We start from the raw sequence: 23,002 nt of genomic DNA, 5'->3' as shown, positions 1-23,002 counted from the left end.
CACATGACATTCAACATAAGCTCTGAAGAGGAATTTCTAGCTGTTCCAGCTAAAATGACAGCTAAAATTGCAGACAGGGGCAACAGGCAACACCATGGCCTCTAGTGTCCAGACTAGCAAGACTGAATGGCAAACTCTTCATGCTGGAGTTATCCTTATCTGTATATTACTACAACATTTCAAGACTGACATTCTAAACAACCTGTTGATAATTTTATTCAACAAAACAGGTAAGGAGTGGACTAAAAACTCCATGTAGCATAAGAGCTTGAAAGGACTGCACACAGGGTATATAAAAACAGAGACTGAAGGAAAGGAAACGCTGAGAAAAAGAAGCAAAACACCTGGTAGAAGACCAGGACATGTAATGATCCCACGGGGGAGGTATATTTGTACACTCAATGCTGAATGTTGAACATACACTATACACAACCTGAACTCTCTTTTCCATGAAGTCAGGGGCTGAACTCTGATCCAAGCCAATGATATCCAAACAAGAAAATTATTTCATGTATTGTAAGGCATTAACACTGTTAGGGGGTTCCCAGAAGCCTAATCTCAGGTGCATGAAGGAAGAAAGAAGGGAGGATTACTGATTTAGCAGCCTCATTAATCTTTTATTTTGTTACGTCACAGGTAATCTCTGTGCAAGGAGTTCCCATGTTACGCTGCTAATAAAACGCCACACTACAGTGTTTTAAAGAGATTATAGAGGGGGGGACCAGCCTGAAGCCAAGAACATGCTATTTAGAGTATACAATAGAAATGCTAATCAAATAATCTGCAGGAAGAGGAGAAGGGAAGGAAATGACCTAATCCCCTTCACTACAGTGTGGTGGCTTCTGGCAAGAAGTAAGAAAGTTCTTACAAGGGCCAAGAAAACAAAGGTCCATTGTGATAGCTACAGCTCCAGATAAGAACCCTTTTCTACATCTCAAGTTCCTGTGACATGAGGGTAGGTGGTGCTTTATGAACTCCTCTATACTGACCACTCCTGGAAGGGGTAGAAGAGGTTAATTAGATTTGCAGGACAGCTGAATAAAAGATCTAAACAGAACCTTGAATTCTTAAGGACAACAAATTCTCCTTCAAACACATTTGCCAACTCCAAAACGTTGCTCATCCAGCCATAGAGATCCTTAAGCAACTGTGGAGCAATTTGCGACTGAAGCAGCCTAGTTACAGAGCAGCAACAAGTCATCACCCTGCACAGAGGCATTTCCCATCACAGCAGTCACACTTTGCCATCAGACAAACCTAATAACCATTTCTTATGAGGTCCTGTTCCACCCTTACATTTGTGTGCCCGTCCCTCAACTACACCAGGAAAGTCCTACACAAGAGAAATGGGGCCCAATGAGCAATTCAACACAGCAACTGTTGCCCAAATAATACATTTGGGAATGAAGCTGCTCTTAAAACAATGTTGTGGCTTAACCAACCCCAGCCAGCCACCAAGTACCATGCAGCTTGCTCACACCTCCCCTGGCCTGTGAGAAAGGTAGGAGAGTCAGGGGAAAAAAGGTAAAACCCTCAGGTTGAAATAAAAACAATTAAGTAATTGAAATAAATTAAAACAAAACATAATAAGGCAAAGAGAGACAACATAAAAGGAGAAAGAAAGGCAACCTAAGAAAGTGATGCACAACTGCTCACCACCAAGTCAGAGCCACACAGATGTAGCTGCACCAGGCTTCTTTCCAAGACAGCAAACTTTCATTTCCCAGGTACCTGGAAAAAGGTACTGTAAAAGATTTCTTTTTAAGTTCTCTAGGATCATTTCTGGTTCAATTAATCTTGGCTATGCACAAGCACTTCCTTGAAGTATTTTTTAGATGTTGTTCAGCAATCTTTCAGCATCAGAAAACCGATTCACTGAGCTTCAGGTTTTATGGTTTCCCCTAAATAAAGAAAGGGAGGCCCAATTTGAATTCATTTCCAAGACACAATTTTTGTACTTGCAAAGCCTTTAAGGTTATAGCAGAACTAGCTGAACCTGCATTACCTGAAATTTTTCATTCCCACAAAGCCAGATCATTTGACCATGGACTTGTACAGAGAATCCTAAGACAGTTGCTACAAGTCAGTTCTGAAAAACATCTTTATCTCAGTGATGAAAAACATTTCATGTTAGATTGTTCATTCAGATTAGCAAAAAAAGATCGGAAAAGTATTCAGTTATACAAATTCAGCTATAACTGGCTGTCTCCCCACACTCACATTCTAGAGAAAGATTATGCTAAAAGGGACAAAGTTTAAAAACTATTCAGTGCAGTTTCTAATCAACTCCCACATCATACAAATGGATCTCTTACAAGAAGGCAAATATATTTACCCTCAGAGAGATTTTGAAGCAAAAACTCAAGTCTATCCAGCAGCCTTCTGCTTTATCTTAAATTCCTAACCACCCTTACTAAACTCTTGTCACTCACCATTTTGACTGTAGTCTCTCTGCAATTCTGGTAAAGAAAGTGCTGGATAACTTCAGAACAGCTCCCCTCGCTTCTGCATGTCAGTGTCCCAAGTCTGTAGCTCACACCTGAATATTTGCAAATCACTGCTAATAAACATAAGCATCTTACTATATTCTTCCCCCTCACTTCAAACTTTAGACAATCTTTACACAAGGTACAAGACTTGGTCCTTTCCAAACACGCCACCTCCAGCATTTGCACAGGAAAGCACATGCCCCATATTCCTCTGGAGAGCTGTGGAGGGCTGCGTCCCCTCTGCAAGCCAAGGGTCACGTTTGCACAGTGACCTGCTAGGAGATGTCACACTCTGTACAGACACAGGGTTCAGCACCTCTGCTTCCTGCACTTCTGACAGTCATCTTTTCAGGAATACTTTAAATACTGTTTATGAGCTCAGGTACAGAACAAATGTTACTTTAGGCAGTAACCCAAGCGAACAAGAATTGAATACTTGTCACATGCAATAGGTTTCTAATAGAGGAATACTGAAATACATCCTGATACACTAAAAGCTGCCCCTTAAAAACTAAGGTGAACCAACTTTCATGCTAATACAACTTGCATTTAAACAAACACAAAACTAACATTTTGCACACTTTAGTCCCATGTGCATCACCTCCTACAGCCAGGAATTAGAACACGACAGTCCCAATACCTTCTGGTGTTGGACCTCCTGCCTGTTCAGTTTGTTACTGCTCAGTGAAAAAAAATCCCATGCCAGTTGATCAGATCTTTTTCTTTCCTTTCTAATCTCATAGGCAATGCATGATTTAGCATATACAGGCACAATACTTCCTAAACTTCTAATCCAATTTAGGTAAGAGGTTTATTGCTTATAAAAATAAACAGGCAGTTACACTTTACCTCTATGCAGGCACTAACACCTAACAAAAAAAAAAAAGGTCATTCCCAAATAGCAGCAGCTCAATGCTAGAGATACCATCCCTATATTCTACTCCTTGGCTGAGACAGAAACACAGTTACTTCTTTCGAGGTACAAGGGAGACCCAGTAGCTACTCTTAGCTCTTGTCACATGCAATGTTTGGTATTATTGTGCCAAATATATTCCCAGCAAAAAAAGCCCAACCAGGGAGATGGTGCTGTACTATTTCTATAGGGTCTGACCATATAGTCATGTTTTAATTAAGAGCTAAGGAAATCATTATGTTTCACATTTGACTTACAGTTGCAGGTTCTCAAGGTTATCACTAGTTTCAAATTTTCAATTTTCTATGTCCAAAGAAAAATGTTATGTTTAAATAAGGGAAAGTACCTAGCTCAATATGGCAACTTTAAGTTAGTACAGCCTTCAGTTATATCTGGAAGAAGAAATATTCTCAAGAGTGTGGGTCATGAAAGATAAGCAAAGGCATTTTGGTACTAAAAGGTAATCCGTTTGTTTCCAAAGGAGTCATGCATTTGAAACCTGTAATGCTTCTTGTCTATTCAGTACAGGTCTGACAAAATTTAGCAGATGAAGACAAAAGTAATTTTAGATTGGAGGAGTACAGGGATAGTGACAGGTACTGTGGCAGAACATTTTTCCAGCAAATGCCAAAGTGAGGCAGTGTTAAAAAGTTCAGCTGTAGTTTCATGGACTGCCCCAGCATTTTCAATGATGCTACCTCACATTACAAACTCTAATGCAATTACATTAGCAAGGCAGTACTTTGACTCTTTGTAATTCTACCAGCAAAGTGCTCCTGAAGACAAAAAAAATTCTTCCTTGATCCCAAAGAATTTCACAGCAGAATTCTGTGTGAATATAAACCTTCAAAATTTGGCCTAGAAACTTAGACTTAAAACTGAGGCTTGAGAATACAAGTTCAGCATATTTCTCATCAACTAATGCTAGTTTATTTACTTGATATAAAATATTCAAGCAGAACAGCTCAACAATTTCTTCTGGAACAATAAAAAGAAAAAAACTGAAACACTAAACAAAACCCCATGCTAAAAGCTCTATCTTGGCCAGGACTCTGGCTCTCTGTTCTTACCAGCTCATATTTCAAAGCTACCTGGAGAAGCCTCCAAAGCAAAAAAAAAAAAAAGTCTAACAGAGCTAGATTTGAACTAACACAAGCATGAAATAAAAACTACATTTCTTTCTCATTCAGGCATTTTTCTGACATGCAGAAGTATCTTCACACTTGCAAACTCACTTCTAGAAATGACCTGTGCTCTGCACTTTGTACCTGTACAGCTTGAGAGGCAGGCTTTGTGCAGAGAATTACTTGTTTTCTCTCAAAGAATTTTCCGTTTGGAAAATAGGAAACACTGTTGGGCAAATACACTGAAAAGAGCATACAGCCACAAAAAACAGCAGTTTTGATAGCACCACAGCCAAGTGATTTTTGAACAGTAGCAGACGATTCAGAACACAGTAGTACTTTAAAGAGTTTGGAAATAAATTTTACATGATTTACAGCACCACTTATTTATTAACCACATTGACTGGTTAATACAGTACAGATTTCTTCCTTTCTGAACCTTGGGAAAGAGATTAAAAGAAGCCTCCACTTTAACCCATACACTGCCTGTGTGGGTATTTTCCATGGAAACCTCAGGAAACCTCTCTAGCCTGGAGAAGCCATTTCACTTGCCCCTTTCAGTCAGCCATTTAGTGCAAACTACAAGTTTGTCAGGATGACCATCAGAGCTGCCTTTAGCACTCACTGTGTGTTGCCTCAGTGCAACTTAGTGGCAGAACCAATTTTCAAGCATGCTCAGTCTCATTCCAACAGCATCAACCCCAGCTTTTAGAACAGATATTCTCTAAACATAAAGGAAAAAAAAAACCACTTTCTCTGGCTTAGCAGCCACTGTTGTGCCTAAACTTTTTAAAACACTGAAGTCATTCTGCACTTTTAGCATTTCACTGATGGAAGTGTGTGTGTTACATGTCCCCAAAATAAACCTTGAACCATACAAATAACTAGAGCACTGTCAGAAGCTTGCTCTCCTCAATTTTATATTAGGTATTCCTTGGGTGCCAACATGACTGCTAAGACAAAAAGATGCAAGGTCACCCACTCTGAAATGTTATCAACACTATACAATGTTACAAAACCAACATTAGGAGCATGTCAGCCCCAATAATTTTATTAGTTTGAGGTGAAACATTTTTCTTTCATTAATCACTTCCAAGCCGGGCTTTTTTCCTTGTTAGGAGGAAGGCACTTAATTTAAATGGTACAAAATTTTTTAAAAACCCAACAACAATAAAAACATGTAAACATAAAATCCCTATTTTCTATAGAAGTCAGCACCTTAAAAATAGATTGTGGCCTAAGCTTAAAATCTAACATTTATAATAGCTCTCTCCTATCAGAAATAAGATGCACTTTTTTTCATTTACTCAAAAGACTGATGTAAATATTATAGGCAAAATGCAGACATGCTGCTGTTGACATAAGGCTTCAGCCCTGAAACTTGCCCAACAAGAACTGTGACTTGGAGCTTGGTGCCTGTGGAGCAAAGCACCACTTTTGGGAACAACTGCACATTCCCAGTTTTGTGACAGAGACATAGAGACCTGTATTTTACTGCTTCTGCTGTTAAAACTTACATCCAAGTAATTCTCACATTTGCTGTACAAGCATCTGCCCAAGTCCAGCTGCAGAACTAACTATATGTTTCACTTGTTCTAGGTTCTTCTTTTTAAAAAGAGGACTGAGCCTAACATGAAGGGGTTTAGGAATTACTGGATTTCTTTTCATAGTAGTCCTGTCTCATCCAGTCATCCTCCCTCATTCAGCAATATGAAAATCCTCACACGTTACTTACTAATTATTTTATTAATACATTTAAATAAATGACTTTGTTTCCCAAAGGTATAGCATGGTGCTTATTCCTTAACTTTTAATATAGAAGTTTACCTAAACCATAAAAATTGTATAAGAAAAAGAAAGGCTGCAATTCTCACCCCCAAAACAATACCACTATGATTGTATACACTGAAACAGCAAGATTTATCTTTACTGGCAAAAAAAAAGATCTAGAATACAAAAGTTAAGCAGAGGGCCTAACACAAACGAGCATTGAAATACTACAGTCAAAACTCCCAGAGAAGTGGCAGCCAACTGAAATCAAAGATCACAAGAAAAGCTTTCTTGTTAATTGAAAGCAACGTGAAATCTCTGTTCAGCCACAAATGCACGAAGTAATCTAAACCAGCTCCAGCATACACAATGCTGAATATTTTGACAGAACTTCAGCCTTTCAGGTAACTGCCTGCAAACTCAACATGTCCCAAAGATGGTTTTTACTGTCACAAAGGAAGAATCTCCAATTAAATTTTAAAAAGTAAAAATACTTGCAGCCTGTAAGTTTAGCCCAGAATGGAATTCTGCAATAAGATACTCTTCCTTAAGTGTCTTTCTAAAGCATGCCAAAACCATTAGTTGAAAGGATAATCTAAATAAAGCCATTGTTAAAAAAATAAAACTACATCATGCCATGGCTGAACAGCTAAGGTACTGATCAGTAAGGAAGGATTATTGCCTGTCACAGTAACAAAGCAGCAGACTTAGTTCTCTCTCTTTTTATTACTATATTAAACCTTCCCAATGTTTCACAAAAATAAAACTGATACTTGTAGCTCATCTGATTAACAGATGATTAATTGTACTGAGCATCAGGACTTCAGGACTGACTCTTTTTCTAAGCATACTGTTCAAAAAAAAAAAAAAACAAAAACAAAAAAACCCCAAACAAAAAACAAAAAAACAGTATGCTAAGCAAGGAAAAGAAATTAATGAATTGAAGCCCATATTCTGTTTTTCATCATCTACCAGGTCACTCCACCAAACCTGATACCTGAGCCCAATTATGCAGCTAAGTAAGGATTCAGCTGCACTGAAGGCAACTGAATTCAGCAGCATCAGCAAGATCACTATCAGCCTACCTATGCAAGACTGTACTACAGCAAATCTTGACTGGACATGTAATTTAATTCACCACTCTGATCCTGGATAAACCCCAGACCTTCCAAATAATTACACTGCTCTCAGAGACAATGTTCACTGTCAGGTACAGCACTTCAGTTGTGTGCTGTTTCTCTGAAGAGATGAAGCACTTAAATGCCAGGTACCCTCCAGCTTCTCAAGCCACCAGCTTCAACACTGCTTCACAGCTCTTCCTAGAGTTTCTCCAAGTATTTTTGGCCTATGTACAAGTACTTGAACACAGCAAATCCTCTCTGACCACCACGTTTCACTAGATAGAAACTTCTTCCTAATGCGTTTTCCAATGAAGTTCACAAAACAAAGCTGTAACACCTACATTATTTTTAAAGGTCTAGACCATACTGCACTACCTCCTGAACTTCCCCTTGAAACACACTGGCAGAGTTAAGGAATTTTGGACTAAGAACTCACTCATAATAGAAACTTGACAGAAAATCAAGAGGCGCAGGGCTGATCAGAAACTAAAATAAATATGCAGCATGAATTCAAGTTGGCAAACTCAGGTTGAATAATGAAGTGGTATTACCCATACCTAAAATGTTTCAGGCTGTTAACCACCAATACTGACTGCTCATAATTAGTTTCAGGACTTTGGCAGTTGAAACAGAAATAGCAGCCATTGAAGTACTGATAGCTTTGATCATGAAAAACATTATTATGATTAGCATCTCATGCCTATTTGCTCCAATCCCCTGAGATGTAAAATAAAACCATAAACATTTTCAAAGTTAAATGCCAAAAGTCCTCTCACTATTAATCACGCCCTTTGTACTTGAGGTTGTACTCTCAATTTCACTAACATTAACTCCACTTGAAAACTGGTCTAAGCAAGGTAAAGTTGATGTTTTCACAATACCACATTACTACTTTGGTTCAAGCAATACTGAGAGAAGTCAGTAGCTGTTGTCCTCAAACTAGAGGGCTAAGGGAAAAGAACAAGCCACAGATACATTCACAGGCAAAGCTACAGAAAGCAATGCAAGAATTTTAAGCCTACCACATCAGACGGATATACAGTCAGTCTAATAACGAAACTCAAGGCACAGCTCCCTGAACCTCTAAGGAAACTCCCACAATTAATTTGTTTCTCTCAAGTTAGGGAGAAAACTCAGCTCATGGAAGAACTCTGGTCAGCAAGTCCAGAGTAAAGACAGGCCAAGGACTGCATACCTCAGATCTGGGGAGGGGGAGCTATGTGTGTGCACAGTCCAGAGAGAGGAGATGGAGAAGGCATCCCTCTCATCAGGCAGTAAATATTGTATCAGAGCCCGTGGAAATAACCTTAGGTAGAAAGCCAACATTAGGGCATGAGAAAGTAAATTTGGCACAGTTTAGTCGACATGTCACTAATATAATAATCTGCATTTTATAAAAGCTGTTGTTGCTGTAGAGAGATATTATCCATTTAACTACTTAAAGCATTCTCTTCCACTAATTGTAAAAAAATATAGTGATTAGAGAACAAATATCTTTACAGATAATTACAGCAAGACAATAGAAGTAGTTTGTATTGTAGTACACTTGTACTTTTAGCAGCTTATCTCAATCAAAATCTCCCAGAGGTAAATAAAAGCTCTATCTGAAAGGAACTCTAGAAGTAGCTACCAAATTCTCTAGATGAAAAATTTGAAAAGAAGCTCATGTGCAAGTAAAGAAGTTTGTCCATGTAGAACAACTGTGCAGATGCAAACTCACCGTGTCCAAGCCCCTCGAGATTGTACCCGTGCTTCCACTTGGATTTACGGTACATAACCGAAAGGCTCACGCGCAGAGGGAAAGGGACCTGCTGCTGGTGATGGCTGGCAACAGTGAGCTGAGCTCAGTGAGCTGCTAGGGCACACAGGACAACGATTTCAACGATTTCAACGCTGCGAGAGAAAGCCAGAGTGAGACCATGTGGTTAAGCCCCATCCACATCAGCAGTTGACAAGTGTCAGCTGGCAGAGGCACAGGTAGGAGACCCACCTGTCACTCACAGCCACGTAAAGAATGGTTTCCCAGAGGTGGGCTCAGTGCCTCCTGGAATAAACTGTGTGTTTAATAAACTGTTTCTATGAACACAGCATTACCCCTCTCTCCAGTCAGCACTCCTAGTGCAAAGCAACTCAAATGCTCAGATCTTCGACAGTATTGAGGGAAGTCAGTTGCCAGCTGGTAAGCTCAGAATTTACTGAAATGTAAGAATAACTTCTGGAATTATACTGGGTAAAGTAATAGTTCTACATTTACAGAAGACTGCCAGTTGCAGGTAAGCAGTAGAAAAGTGCTGTCACCAGACACCCCGGCTGTGTGTTATTCAAAACCATGCAAAATAAAGGGATGAAAGGACTGGGTTTAACTTCAAACTACTTAGAGTAAGGGGAGTTGGACCAGATAAACTCCAGAGTTTCCTTCCAAATTCTTCTCTTCATTGACAAACCTGGCCACTAGCACAGAGGCATGAGCTTTGCATGCAAAGACAGAAGCCCTGCATCACAGAGCTATTATTTATCCCCTACTTGCAATGCCTGAACTTATTTGCTAACATATAGCAGGAACACATTATGCAGTTAAACTATTTTAAGGTGGCATAAGGCACTGCTGCCTGCAAAAGCAGCAGGCCTGCCTGTGGCCCTGCAGCTGCATGGCACGAGGTTCTGCACAACCAAGATTTCCACAGACCCACACTCCAAACTGTTTCTCAACTGGATTTACTCAGTGATGAGTACACCTGATCAGATGAAAAGAACCAAGAGTTGGGACCTTTCATATGACTGTGTTCATTTCCATAAAAATACTAAAATTGTGTATCTTTAAATGCGTGGACTAATGGTGAGATAACAGGAAGTAAGAATTTATTTCTGAGCAGTACTTAAAAGCTATGTTAAGTCTTGAAAAACAAAGAAAATTTACTCCCATTTTTAACTACAGCTAATTTTGTTTCCTGTATATTCATTCTTCTATTCCACTTCTTTTGTTCTTTTATGTAATGTAAGCTATACTCATCGGTATAAGTCTTTTACTCATCAGTAAAAGACTGCTTAGTACAGCAATAATCTTATTAGCATGCATATGGAGTTAAAACTAAACTTATATGAAGGATGTTGTAAAATTAAGCTTGGAAACTAGCACAGTAACAGCAACAAATGAAAAAATTAAAATTCTGTCTCAGTTACAAAAACACACTTGGAACAACCTATAGTTCTGCCTTCATCAAGGCTTAGTCATTTCCTATACACTTCTTTTCTTCACAGGGCAGCACTGCTCACATTAATGCAAGGTACCTCCATAATCAGTTGCTACAATAAAACCTGGGATACATCAACACAGGTTTATGGTCCAGTTGGAAAACTCTTCCACCAACAATTCTTCTGAATTGGTCACTTGGTTGCATGATGGGAAAGCATCTTCTGACACTGCCTGGCAAAGATAGCCTGCAGAAACTGAACAGCCCCCAGCAGAGACTCCAGTACATGGAGTGGAATCAGAAGACAGGTGTAGGTCACAAAATACAGTCTCTGAAGAGTGTGAGATAATATCTGAACATTCCCTAACTAATCAGCATCTCTGAGATGAAGTAAAGTCTGAAATACAAACTATGGCTGAGAACTAGACAACTGACTTAAAACCATGCTTAGTGCTTCAGTGTAAGAGTGAGGCCTAAGCAAAACCACCAACTTCCATGGTTAAGCTTACAATAAAAACTAACTTTGAATTCCCACATACTTTAACTGCAAGGGTTATTATTAACAGGGAATGTAGAACTCACTGTGATTTTAAGTCTCTCTCTGTCAAGAGGGACCCACCCACTTAGACATAGGTCTCTGAAGCGCTGAGCAACTTTACCCTCTGCTAGAGTTGTTTAAGTTGCAAAGCAGAAACAGAACGGACTGCCACTTAATAAAAGCAGCCTCAGCAGGAGGAGTGAAAGGGAAAACCCAGGCTTCACCGACCATGCTACTCCACATCAACACAATGAGGGGAATCCTGTTCCACTCTGAGTGCTATGAGCCACCTGGCTTATGAACAGCTACTTGGCCTTGAGGGTTGAAAAGAAAAAGATGAACAGCCAAAATCTGAGGCCAGCAGACACAGCTGTCAGGCAGGGATCAGCAGACCTGGGGACTGTAGCATTACAAACACTCCAGCCCATACTGGTTTGCAGTTTTGCACTGTATCCTACTCTTTCCCTCAGTTATTTCCTTCCTCTCTTTGTCCACCTACCATAATTCCTACTTGTGCTCTGCTTCTCTCTCCTACCTCATCCCTTTTTTGTCTCTTCGGAGTCCAAGGTCTTTCTGTCAGGCTTCTTTTTATTCATAGAGCATGGAAGTGCTGAAAAATCAAAGTTCACAATTTTTACTATGTTCAGCTTCCTGTCTCAAGATTTTATTAAAATCAAGTTTCTTGAAAGACAGTTGACAGACTCTGCTTTTAACACTGTCCTCAGTCACAACATATCAGTTGTACTGAAGGAAAGAGTTCACAAATAATGCAGTGTGCTGATTTAGCTTCTACAAATGGAGAGTCTGGCCACTGCAGAGCTCTCACTGACATGAACAGTCCCTAGCCACACAAATAAAGACTGTCATGGTTCTTCCCCAAACTCCTGCAGGGAAAAAATTAAGATGATAGCAGATTGGATGGAACAGCTCTAAGAAAAATCAATAACAGTAACTGTAAAATCTAAAATTAAAGTAAGTCTGGTTTTGATGCTTTCAGTACACACGGTACATTAAATTTGGCATAAGCCCAATGGAACATGAAGTACTTGTGGACAATGTCTGCCAAGAGCTAGAAATACAGAACTTCGTCTTTAAAGAATAAGCAGAGAGCCTCAGCTCATTTCCACTTTATGCATCTGAAAAAAAATTAAATCAAGGTGATCTTTCTGGGGGAACATTTGTATTAAATCTAATTGGCATGCTTTGTGCAATGCTGAATAGAACCCATGTCCATTGGCAAAGAATCACTATTTGTCATTCTATAATCCCTTCCACTTGTGACAAAAGGTTACAAACAGATGCTAGACCTCCCCACATTCCAAACCATTGTGCTTTCCTGCTCAGCATCAGGTTTGTGCCTCACGTAAGCTCTCTACCTGGCCCTCAATCATGTTGACACTTCTAAACATCTGATGCAGTGAAAGCAGAAGAAAAATGGGAAGCCTGAATTCAGGGAACTCACACTGCACTATCCTTCTTTTTCACCCACCTTCACATTTGTTGGTACTTCGTTAGCTTATATGCTTCAAAACAGAGGAAGACTTGATTAGTAACTGAATACTTATTTGCATTTCTGTAGCAGATTCCAAACATTAACAAATTAAGCATCAACACACCTGTGAGTTCCTTACCTTTCTTAAAATAAGGACAAAAAAACAAGAGACAAGCCTAACATCCATCTGGGGCTTTGGAGACATCCTGCACCATCCCAGCACACAGGTTCCTCTCCCTGCCACCTCCTATGTCCTGTGCTCTTTCGTAGCTGAACAGGAGAATGGAGCACAATTCCAGCTTTGTTATGTCTCAGCTGCAGCCCTGCCTTGGGAAACTGGAGCAGCAAAAGAAGAAACAGGCAATGCTACACTTGACACCAGCCCAAAGTGAAGCAAGAAACTTCTCATGCCATCTCACTCTACATGTTAGCCAAGCACTATCAAAATCTTTAAAGCTGCTATTTCTCGGTGATTGAAGTAATGAAATATATAAAGCATCCAGATAAATCTGACTGCTACTCCTCCTCATTAACAGCTGTAAAATAATAGCAGGATGTCCACAATACTTGCTCTTGTGGACTCAAGAGACTGAAAGACACTGGACATGTGATTATTAACGTGATAATGTTCACTCCTCCCTATGGTCTCTCTTGGCTTTAAAGTAAGCATTAAGTCTGCTCTCACTTTTTGGAACGGGGTCCTCTCTCTGCTCTTTTTTATACATTGACAACTTGAATGAGTCCCTCCCCAAAGTAAGGGGAAGGCAACCAAAATTATTGTAACACTTCCTCTCTTGAGGCAGAGGTTCCTCTTGCTGTCTATGCACATCGCAGAAGAGTGATATATGGGAATGCTTATTTCAGTGAGGAAAAATTAAATAGCCCATATACACTGGCACAGGAATTCAGAAGTAGTTCCTGTATCTAAGTCACAAATGGTTTATAAGCCCACACTTTCTACTAGAGCACCCTGACCTTTCTCAGCCAGCAGTGAGAGGGACAAGAACAGACCCTGTTTTCACATCTGCTGCTCAGAAACCCTCTGACAAAGCTAAAATACTGGCCACAGTACTGACTGCATAAATATGCACACGTGCAAGAAAAAAAAATGGATAAAAATAAAAGCTATTTGTGCATTTATCTGCCTGCATGATTAAGTTGAGTTCCTCAACTTCAGCAGGTGGCTGCCAGCCTCAATAAAGTAATGCCTCACTTCTTTTAAAATAGACAAGAGAAAAAACCCCACCAAGCTGTTTCTCTCACCACGGTACACTTCAGCCCTCAGGAACAACCTTGAGCAGCTGACAGACACCTCACCCAACAGGCAACAGCTCACTCAGCACCACAAGGGAAAGCTCAACTGGAATGATATTTCACATCCACCAAATGCAGCGCCTAATAAATACTAAAACAATTGATGAGGGCTACCAGCAGCATAGCAATTACCTTATTATTAAAAAAAAAAAAGAAAAAAGATCCAGTATGATGGGTCCACCTACCACAGGAATCAAGAGATGATGACTTGGCCATGAAAGTCATCTAAGTACAAAGGGGTGATCACCTGTCTTCAGACTAATATACATTACAATGTAATTTGTCTAATGCTTGGTCTCCTAATCTCAGGGTACAAAGTGCAGTTATAAATATATATGATATATATATATGTGTGTATATGAAAACACAATCTTTTAAGTTCAAGAGGCACAAGGACAGCGCACTGGAGCAGGAAGCAGTGTTTATCTGAAGTGTCAGCAGCACCATCACAAATCTGCCTCAACATTATCACAAGAGAAAAAGAACAAATGAAACTTAAGTGTCCGCTCTTGGACCTTCTGGTTCTCTGCACTACCTACTGAACAACTGTTACACCTTTGCCCTGTTAAAAAGCAGTTTTTATCTGATTGTCTCTAAGTTTCAGGCCATCCAAGCTGGTTGTCTCCCAGCTCTTTATTGAAAGTACATTAAATAAATGCCCCCACAACTAATGGGTGCTGAAATTAGGTGTTATCATAATGACTTGTTTTACAGCTGGACTATTATCCTCTCCCCTTGTAACTATTCAGTTGCACAGACAGTGTGCCAATGCCACTTGTGGCATGATGCAGTTTTTTTGTGGACTTCTAAAAGCAGCATCCTATATCTGAAACCTAATTACCTTGAAAGCTTGATCATGAAGATGAAAATAGCAGTATTGACTGAACAGTCCATAACTCTGGCTTCTCAAATATGAAGTCAACTACTCTGGTTTCCTACAAAAGGAGGAACTCTCCCAGTTTCTATCAGAAGATTTTGTAGCATGCTCCTAAATTCAAAAGATGGTAGTTGCCCAGCAAAAAGGAGTCAGATCTACCCCTAATATTAGTCAGGGTTAAAGCCACTTTTACTCTCTTGCACTGCAGCACAGAAGTTCAAAGTCATCTTCAGCTAACCGTAAAGTACAGCAGCAATCTGAACATAGAAACTCACATGTCTACCTGCATTTATTTTCTTCCACACTGAGCACTCCTCAGAATATTTGAAGTGGCTCAGAAAAAAAATTAAACCAAACCAAAAAAAGAAAAAATAATTAGTGGGAAATGACAAAACTGACATTTTTAGAGTATAGCAGTTTATCCCAAAAGGTGCATTAAAAAAGCAAAATTATCAACAAGTTCTTTGAAAGTCAGTAAATGACTTACAGTCAGTCTCCATAATGACTTACAGTCAGTCTCCATATATGATGAACTGTGCACTTTTACCCCTAACCTCATACCAAATAAACAGTTCAGCTCCATGATCTCACATAAGGATTATTGCTTATTTTCCCTGTTGAAACTTGTGTTAAATCATGATAAAGACAATAATTATTCTTGTAAAAACATTACATGGACCTACAACTGCTTCAGATAAGTGGGAAGCATATCAAGGTAGCATGAGACAAAAATCTCAGTATACATATTAACACTTAAAGAGAAGAAGAGCCTTGAGATTTCTTAGCAGAAATTCTTCAGGGACCACTTTTATCATTTAACACAAACAATTTGTCTTAGGACAAAGAAAACACAGATGCAGTACCCAAGCTTGTATGATTTTAAAAATCAAGTCCTTACTGTTTAATACTGCTGGAGTATTAAAAGCAGAAGGACCTGGGAACAGAGAAAGCAGGCACTTTGGAAAGGCATGATCTTGACACAAGGAAAGAAACTACAAATATATGGAGCCCTAAGCCCACAGTTCTACCCAGGTGCCTTGCAGGCTGTTCCAGACATCACTGCTCAGTTGCTGGGCAAAGATGACCAGCTGGGTGAAATGTTTCAAGCTAGGTTTAACCCAGAGATGCCAGTCTGACTGCCCCGACCCAAAGAACCATGAAGCCACCATTAATGGTTTTGGCCCAGATCAAGGGGTCACCATCCATGGGGATAAGCTGGCAGGGACAAACTAATCCAACAGCTGCAGCTTTCCAGTTGCTCACTACATGGTTCAGATAATTAAGCAGAAACACTGAAGAGACAAGCAGGACAGTGTGAGATGTACAAATCACATCACCAAGTTTCTTCTCACTATGCCTTCACAAATTCCTGCAGGCCTTGCAGGCCCAATGTCAAATCTCAACAAAAACCAAATCAGTGCCTTCAAATTCAATCTCTATTCCCTACCTTGTCCATAAAGTAAGGAAAGTAGGTACCCCAGCTCAGAAAAAGAGTATTTTTAAGAATTTCTAATGAAACCCAAAGGGTTATACAGTTACAGGAACGTTACAAACTTGAAATACATGCAGCTAAGTACATACAGACAGATGAATCAATTGGTAATGGAAGGAAAAAACCCATCGATGGTGGTCTACTTAAAAGAAAATTCTAGCTAGGCAGGGATTTGTGTTTTATTATTTTTCTGGGTTTTGGTTACTTTGGGGTGTTTTTTTGGTTTTGTAGCTTCAAGTCCTAGCTCTAACAAACTATCCCTCAGAGAATCCCACTTGACTAACTTACTCCAAACCCATAACCTGCAAGTACCTACACATTCATATAATCCAGTCACACAAAATCTCAATAAAGCCATGAAATATTATCTAGCAGCTATTCATATTATTAACCATAACAAAAAAATATTTCAGACATAGTTTCTGGTTTGGGCCTTTTTAACTATAGCCTTTCAATACCCTCCTTGCTGTTCACACATATACACACACCCTGGTGTAGCCAGATCAGCATCTCCCTGCCCCAAATATCTCTGTACTATTAAATAAACTTCTCACAAGGGATGCTTTTCGCCCTTCTAAAAACACATTTATGCAATTAACTTGTACAAACAAGGCTGGCACAGAAATCTGGTTGGCATGGCTAACATCAAGGCAGACCAAGAGCATTTCGAGCCAACACTGACACATATCCCAAGTCTTCTACAACATATCCAGGTGAACAAGGAAAGTGAGTGTGAACTGAACAAATCCTCTTCCTGACAGGAATATAATTACTGGACCAGAGTAAGAGGTTTTGACCACTCCTAATCTAAAAACTGCAATATAGCTTTAATTAGAAGAGTAAAATTATAGGATACTCCCAATCCTGAAACCACAGCCAGAAATTCACTGCAAGGTTTAGTTCACTCCGCTCTCAAGTATGAGATTCAAGCCCAAAATTCAGCATTTACATAAGTGCCATGGGTGGCATTCAAGTCACTGTGATTAAATCCAGCAGCATGGATTAAAACCAAGGTCAGCAGATTAACTTTTATTACCTGTTCCTGAACTGAGCCGTGCTCCTGCATGGCAGGCTCCAGAGGATACCATCAATCCTTAACCAAACACTCCCACCCAGGCACTGCAGTCAGACTCAACCAAACAAGCTGCTGGCTCCTTCACACTTGAGCTCACGTCCCCAAATGCCACCTCACACGGCAGCCAGGAGACACTGCTGGAGCAGGACTGGTATTGATGAGCACAGGGTGCCAGCAGAGGACAACAGCTTTTTCCTGCAAAGCCTGTAGTTTCCAATTAGCTATTTCACAATCATTCATCACTACAGGGTTATTCCAGAAAGGTCACTTTGAGGAGTTAGGAACATTTGGTGCTCCAAATCACATCACATGGGTCAGTAAAAGAAGGCCATGGCATAGGGTTCACCAAGGTAGCCCAAAAGCTGGGCACTCGTTTGTGCAAAGCACTCAAGAACCTCTGCCTACTTGAAGAAAAAGCTGATTTTCAAGCTAACATAAATACAGGATACTTGTAAAAGAACATACTTAAAGTGTGCAAGACTGTAATTTTTCTGCAAATCAAGTTATTGTCAAAGAATTTTTTATTACTTTTAGCAGAAGGCAGAAACAAGGTAGAGTTTGCTTTATTTTAAAGTTTCAGGACAATTTCTAGCAGGAAAAAGAGCTTCCATATTTTTTAACTTGAAAGGCAGGCTTTTGAATACATACATTCAAACGTTTTGAACAAGAAGCACAATCACCTGTAACTATTAATTGCCATCACAAAACATTAAGGCCACAAAAAAAAGTGCCATGATGCTACATTATTGACCCAGCCCACCCCCCAGGCAACCCCTGGAGAGCCTACAGCAGCACAGGGACAGGGAAAAGCATCCCACGAGCTGCCCACCACCTCCTGAGAGGCACACAGCCACTTAAGTTTTGCCCAACACACAACTTTTCATAACTAAGTTGCAATTTTACCTTCTTCCCCAAGAATCTTTTCCCCCAGGTAAACTAACTGGAGATGCAATCTGAATTTCAGTAGGACTGGGGAGCTGCAGCAGCAGTGTGACACTTCCTGGTGTGTCCTGCTAACCGGCAGATTGACAGGAAACAGAAACAAGATCAGATGGAAACATGCTCACGTTTTTTCCACTGAAACTCAGCAGCGTTCAGCAGCACTCGACCTACTTCCTATCCCATGTCTTTGCTGTCATTTCCTTTGACAGTTTGTCAGCACACTTGTGAATCTGGATTTTAAGGAATGAATGTGTAGCAGGCAAAAGAGCTGGACTTTTTCATCCTGATGTTCAGTCAAAACTTTTGCAATCTAACCAGCAAGGTGCACAGTGACCAACCCGCAACAAGCACCTCCAGTCACTGGCATTCAGCAGGAATTGCTAATCAATTGACATTTTATATCAAAAAATACTTGTAATCAGCTCCTTATAAATGAATAAGAGTTTTAAATACCACTGGCTCCAAGCACATGATTCTCTATTTTGTAACTACAAACTCAGCCACTAGCTATAAATGCCAGAGTGAAAAGATCCAGTTTTCCTCACCTGGTTTCTTAATAGAAACCAATATTGCCTCCAAAATACAAAATGGGTGTAGCAAAGGTAGTGTATTAAGTTTCTTCTTTAATTGAAATTACACTAGTAGTTACTCAAAATGTTAATGTCTAAGATGAACACGGTGACCTGCTGTGTTGAGAAACACATTCCAGTGTTTAGTAAGAACTGAAACATTCAAGAGGCACACGTTACACGGCTTTACTCAGCTAACAGTAGGTGCTCCTACATGTTTAATTCATTTGAAACAGGAGATGTTGAAGCTTAAAGGTACCCAGTAGCAACCTACCTACAACCAAAATGCATTCCTAAAGCTCCCTGCCAGGCCATTCACACGACTTCAAAGAGTTACGACACTTCCCTTGCACAGCACCAAGAGAGCCTAATTTTCCAACCACCGATGCTCAATTTTCACCAAACCATGCTTTTTTTGGGGGAAAGGATCCCGGGCAGACGTCTGAACTTTGGCTCCACATTACTCACTCCAAAATTGTCGGCCTAAAACATTACAAAGCCACGCAGAGCACACAACAACACATCCAATCGAAGATCTGGGCAGCCTGATCATCTCCACTAACCTACAGGCGCCTGCTGGAACAAAAAGCAACTGAAGATGTATCATCAACAGGTCATCCGGCTGCTTCTTTGTGGGAAAAAAAATTCGAAACGCTGCTGAACAGAAACCGGAAACCGCCTTTTTTTTTTCCCTTCCCCGGGTCTCCCCCCGCCTCTCATACGCGTTCAAAATGAAAAATAAAAAAAACCCCAAACCCACCGTCCTTCAGATGCAGAATCTCCAGCTTCTAGCTACAGCTGAAAGGCTTTGTGATTTTCCTTACAAAATAGTGTTTTTTCAAGGCAGAGGAGTCCCAGATTAAAAAAAAAAACAAAAAGGGGTGGACAGAAACACCAGCATTACAGCCAGACTGCTTTTTGCTCGCATGTATTCCAGAAGCTGCATTTTGCAGAGGTGAAGTAGATGCAGTTTTTGAGGTGGCAGTTAAAACAAAAACAAGGGGGGTTGGGGGCAAGAAAAATGCTTCCGGTATAAAAACGTAACTGCTTTAAAACATACCCTTTATCAGAGGAAAATTATTCATCTAAAATCACAACTGCTCCTTCTCTCCTCTGCCTTTTGAATATCTTCTCTACAGCTGTTGCAGGCAGAAATGCCCCCCTCGTACTAGATCGTCCTGAAAACGTATTATTTAAATAGGTGAAAACAAGAGTGAAAAGAAAAGCCGGACACAAGTTGCGCTGGACGGCGGGCTGCTCACAAAAGACCCAGGGCTGAGGAGATGGGAAAGAAACCCTGCAATTCCCCCAAGAAGCTTAAAATTAAAGACACAACTCACCCACCGCCCAGCTAGATTTTTCCAGAGTAAAACAACAACAAATTTGGAAGAGCTAGGGATTAAAAAAAAACAAAACAAAAAAAAATCCCAAAGAAAAAAAAGCAAGCTTTCCCACCGAGATCTTTCAGGTTAACAACAGCCAAACAAAATCCGCCTTTGTTTTGTTGTCACCCGCCTGCGTGCTGCTCCCATTCCGCGCTCCGGCACGGGAGGCTGCGATGAATGGGCTTGGCGGGGGGAGAACTCGCTCTTACCCCCCAAAATTATACAATATACCACCACCCCCGCCAAAAAAAAAAAAAAAAAAATTAATAAATCCACCCCCGAATTCAACAGAACCCCGGTGTTCAAGTACTGAGCGACTTGTTTTTCCTATTTTTTTTTTTTTTAAGTGATGTTTTTCCCGAGGGCAGACAGCTCGGCAGCCGCTCCATGACAAAGAGCGGGGCCAACTCCGGGTGGGTGGGAAGAAAAAACCAAAAAAAAACCAAAAAAAAACAACAAAAAAAAGACAAAAAAAGGACAAAATAGAATAAAAGAAGACAAAAAACTTCCTAAACCTGGTGGTGAAAAAAAACAACAACAACAAAATAAAAAAGAGAATTGTTTTCGAAAGAGCCACAGCAAGGGAGCCCTGCGAGGCGCAGTACAAAGCGCGCAGGGCGGTGGGAGGGGAGGAAGGAGCCCGAGGAGGGCAGGAAAGGGACAAGGCCCCGGGCAGGCCCCCACCCCTTCGACAGGAGACGGGGCTGTGTCGCGACAGGCGCGATACTCACCGCGGGGAGGAAGGGAAGGCGCAGAAGCGGCACCGCACGCCGGCAGGCCGGGAGCGGGGGGAAGGGGCAGCCTCAGCCGCCTTACGGAGGGCGATAGCTCCGACCGGGCGATAAGGCGAGAAGCTCAGCGCGCTCAGCTCCTGGCGGGCCGGTGTGGCGAGCGGGGAGCAGCGGCAGCAGCTGCCGAGAAGCGGCGGCGGGGATGAAGCCGCGGAGATAAAGGCGATGATGCCGAGCAGCGCCGCCGGCCCCGCCGCCCGCACAGCGAGCGCCGCCCCGCCCCGCCCCGCCTCCCGCGCGCTCCGGGGCGGGGCCACGCCCCCTGCCCGCCCCGCGGCATGACGGGAGTTGTAGTCCTGGCGCCGGCACCGCGCTGGGCGCGGCCTGTGTGCGCGCACACCTGTGTGCAGGTGTGGGTGTGTGTACAGGTGTGTGTGTGTGTGTGCAGGTGTGTGTGTGCGTGTCTCTGTGTGTGTACAGGTGTGTGTGTGTGTGTGTGCAGGTGTGTGTGTGCGTGTCTCTGTGTGTGTACAGGTGTGTGTGTGTGTGTGTGCAGCTGTGTGTGCATGTGCGTGTGTGTGTACAGGTGTGTGTGCGTGTGAACAGGTGTGTGTGTACAGGTGTGTGTGTGTGTACAGGTGTGTGTGTGTGTGCAGGTGTGTGTGTGTGTGTGTGTGTACAGGTGTGTGTGTGTGCAGGTGTGTGTGTGTACAGGTGTGTGTGTGCATGTCTCTGTGTGTGTACAGGTGTGTGTGTGTGTGTGTGTGTGTGTGTGCGTGTGTACAGGGGTGTGTGTGTGTGCATGTGTGCAGGTGTGTGTGGGGGTGTGCAGGTGTGCGTGTGTACAGGTGTGTGCGTGTGTACAGGTGTGTGTGTGTGTCTGTGTGTGTGCAGGTGTGTGTGTGTACAGGTGTGTGCGTGTGTACAGGTGTGTGTGTGTGTCTGTGTGTGTGCAGGTGTGTGTGTACAGGTGTGTGTCTGTGCATCCGTGTGTCTGTGTGTGTGTGTGTGCAGGTGTGTGTGTGTGTGTCTGGATACAGGTGTGTGTGTGAATGAGCAGGTGTGTGCATCCGTGTGAGGCTCTGTGTGTGTGTGTGTGTGCAGATGTGTGTCTGCGTGCAGGTGTGTGTGTGTGTACAGGTGTGTATGCCTGTGTGCAGGTGTGTATCTGTGTCCGTGTGTGTGTGTGTGTGCGTGTGTACAGGTGTGTGCTTGCGTGTGTACAGGTGTGTGCGTGCGTGTGCGTGTGTACAGGCATGTGTGTGTGTGTACAGGTGTGTGTGTGTGTGTGTGTGCAGGGGTGTGGGTGTGTGTGTACAGGTGTATGTGTACAGGTGTGTCTCTGTGTGTGTGTCTGTGTGTCCATGTGTCTCTGTGTGTGCGTGTGTGTGCAGGTGTGTGCCCATGTACAGCTGTGTGCCCATGTACAGCTGTGTGTGCCCATGTACAGCTGTGTGCCCATGTACAGCTGTGTGTCCATGTACAGGTCTGTGTGCCCATGTACAGCTGTGTGTGCCCATGTACAGCTGTGTGCCCATGTACAGCTGTGTGTGCCCATGTACAGCTGTGTGCCCATGTACAGGTGTGTGTGCCCATGTACAGGTCTGTGTGCCCATGTACAGCTGTGTGTGTCCACATACAGGTGTGTGCCCCCCTACCTGCTCTCTGTGCTCTGCTCAGCACTGAAAGCCCACAGAGTCCTGGGCTGCCTCAAGAGGATTGTGGCCATCCCCTCTCCCATTCTGCTCTTCTTTAAGGGAAATGGGATTTTTACCACCACATCATTCAGAAATCAACATGGTCCTGCCCCAGCACAACACACCAAGTCAGTGGAGATCCTTTTGTAGTCATCCCATCGTGAGCTGCTGAAGAATTATCCAGAATCAGAAATATTAGTGGTGCCAGGCTGTGTAAACTCTACCAGTCATTAACCTGAGTTTCAGTGGCCTTGAGGTTTTTAAGAAGAGATTAAGAGATAT

At 41.8% G+C, this 23,002-nt stretch overlaps 1 protein-coding gene across 3 annotated transcripts in view; it reads right to left on the bottom strand.

The window, feature by feature from the left end:
- The window catches only part of PELI1 (pellino E3 ubiquitin protein ligase 1), a 41,553-nt gene extending 20,242 nt beyond the window's left edge, over positions 1-21,311 (bottom strand). The window contains exons 1-2 of one of the 3 annotated variants that reach the window (XM_041715463.2): positions 21,024-21,163; positions 9,138-9,310 (exon numbers count right to left, since the gene is read on the bottom strand). In XM_041715463.2, the coding sequence (XP_041571397.1) occupies positions 9,138-9,192 (55 nt within the window). In that variant the 5' untranslated portion in view covers positions 9,193-9,310; positions 21,024-21,163. Of the gene's footprint in view, positions 1-9,137; positions 9,311-19,967; positions 20,086-21,023 lie in introns of all 3 variants that reach the window. The other 2 variants (XM_072927654.1, XM_030269279.4) reach the window with 2 other exon arrangements.
- Positions 21,312-23,002: the final 1,691 nt, after the last annotated feature.

The sequence above is a fragment of the Taeniopygia guttata genome, chromosome 3 (assembly GCF_048771995.1).
Source record: "Taeniopygia guttata chromosome 3, bTaeGut7.mat, whole genome shotgun sequence".
In the NCBI taxonomy this organism is placed as follows: domain Eukaryota; kingdom Metazoa; phylum Chordata; class Aves; order Passeriformes; family Estrildidae; genus Taeniopygia; species Taeniopygia guttata.
This window is presented reverse-complemented; position numbering and strand designations above follow the sequence as displayed.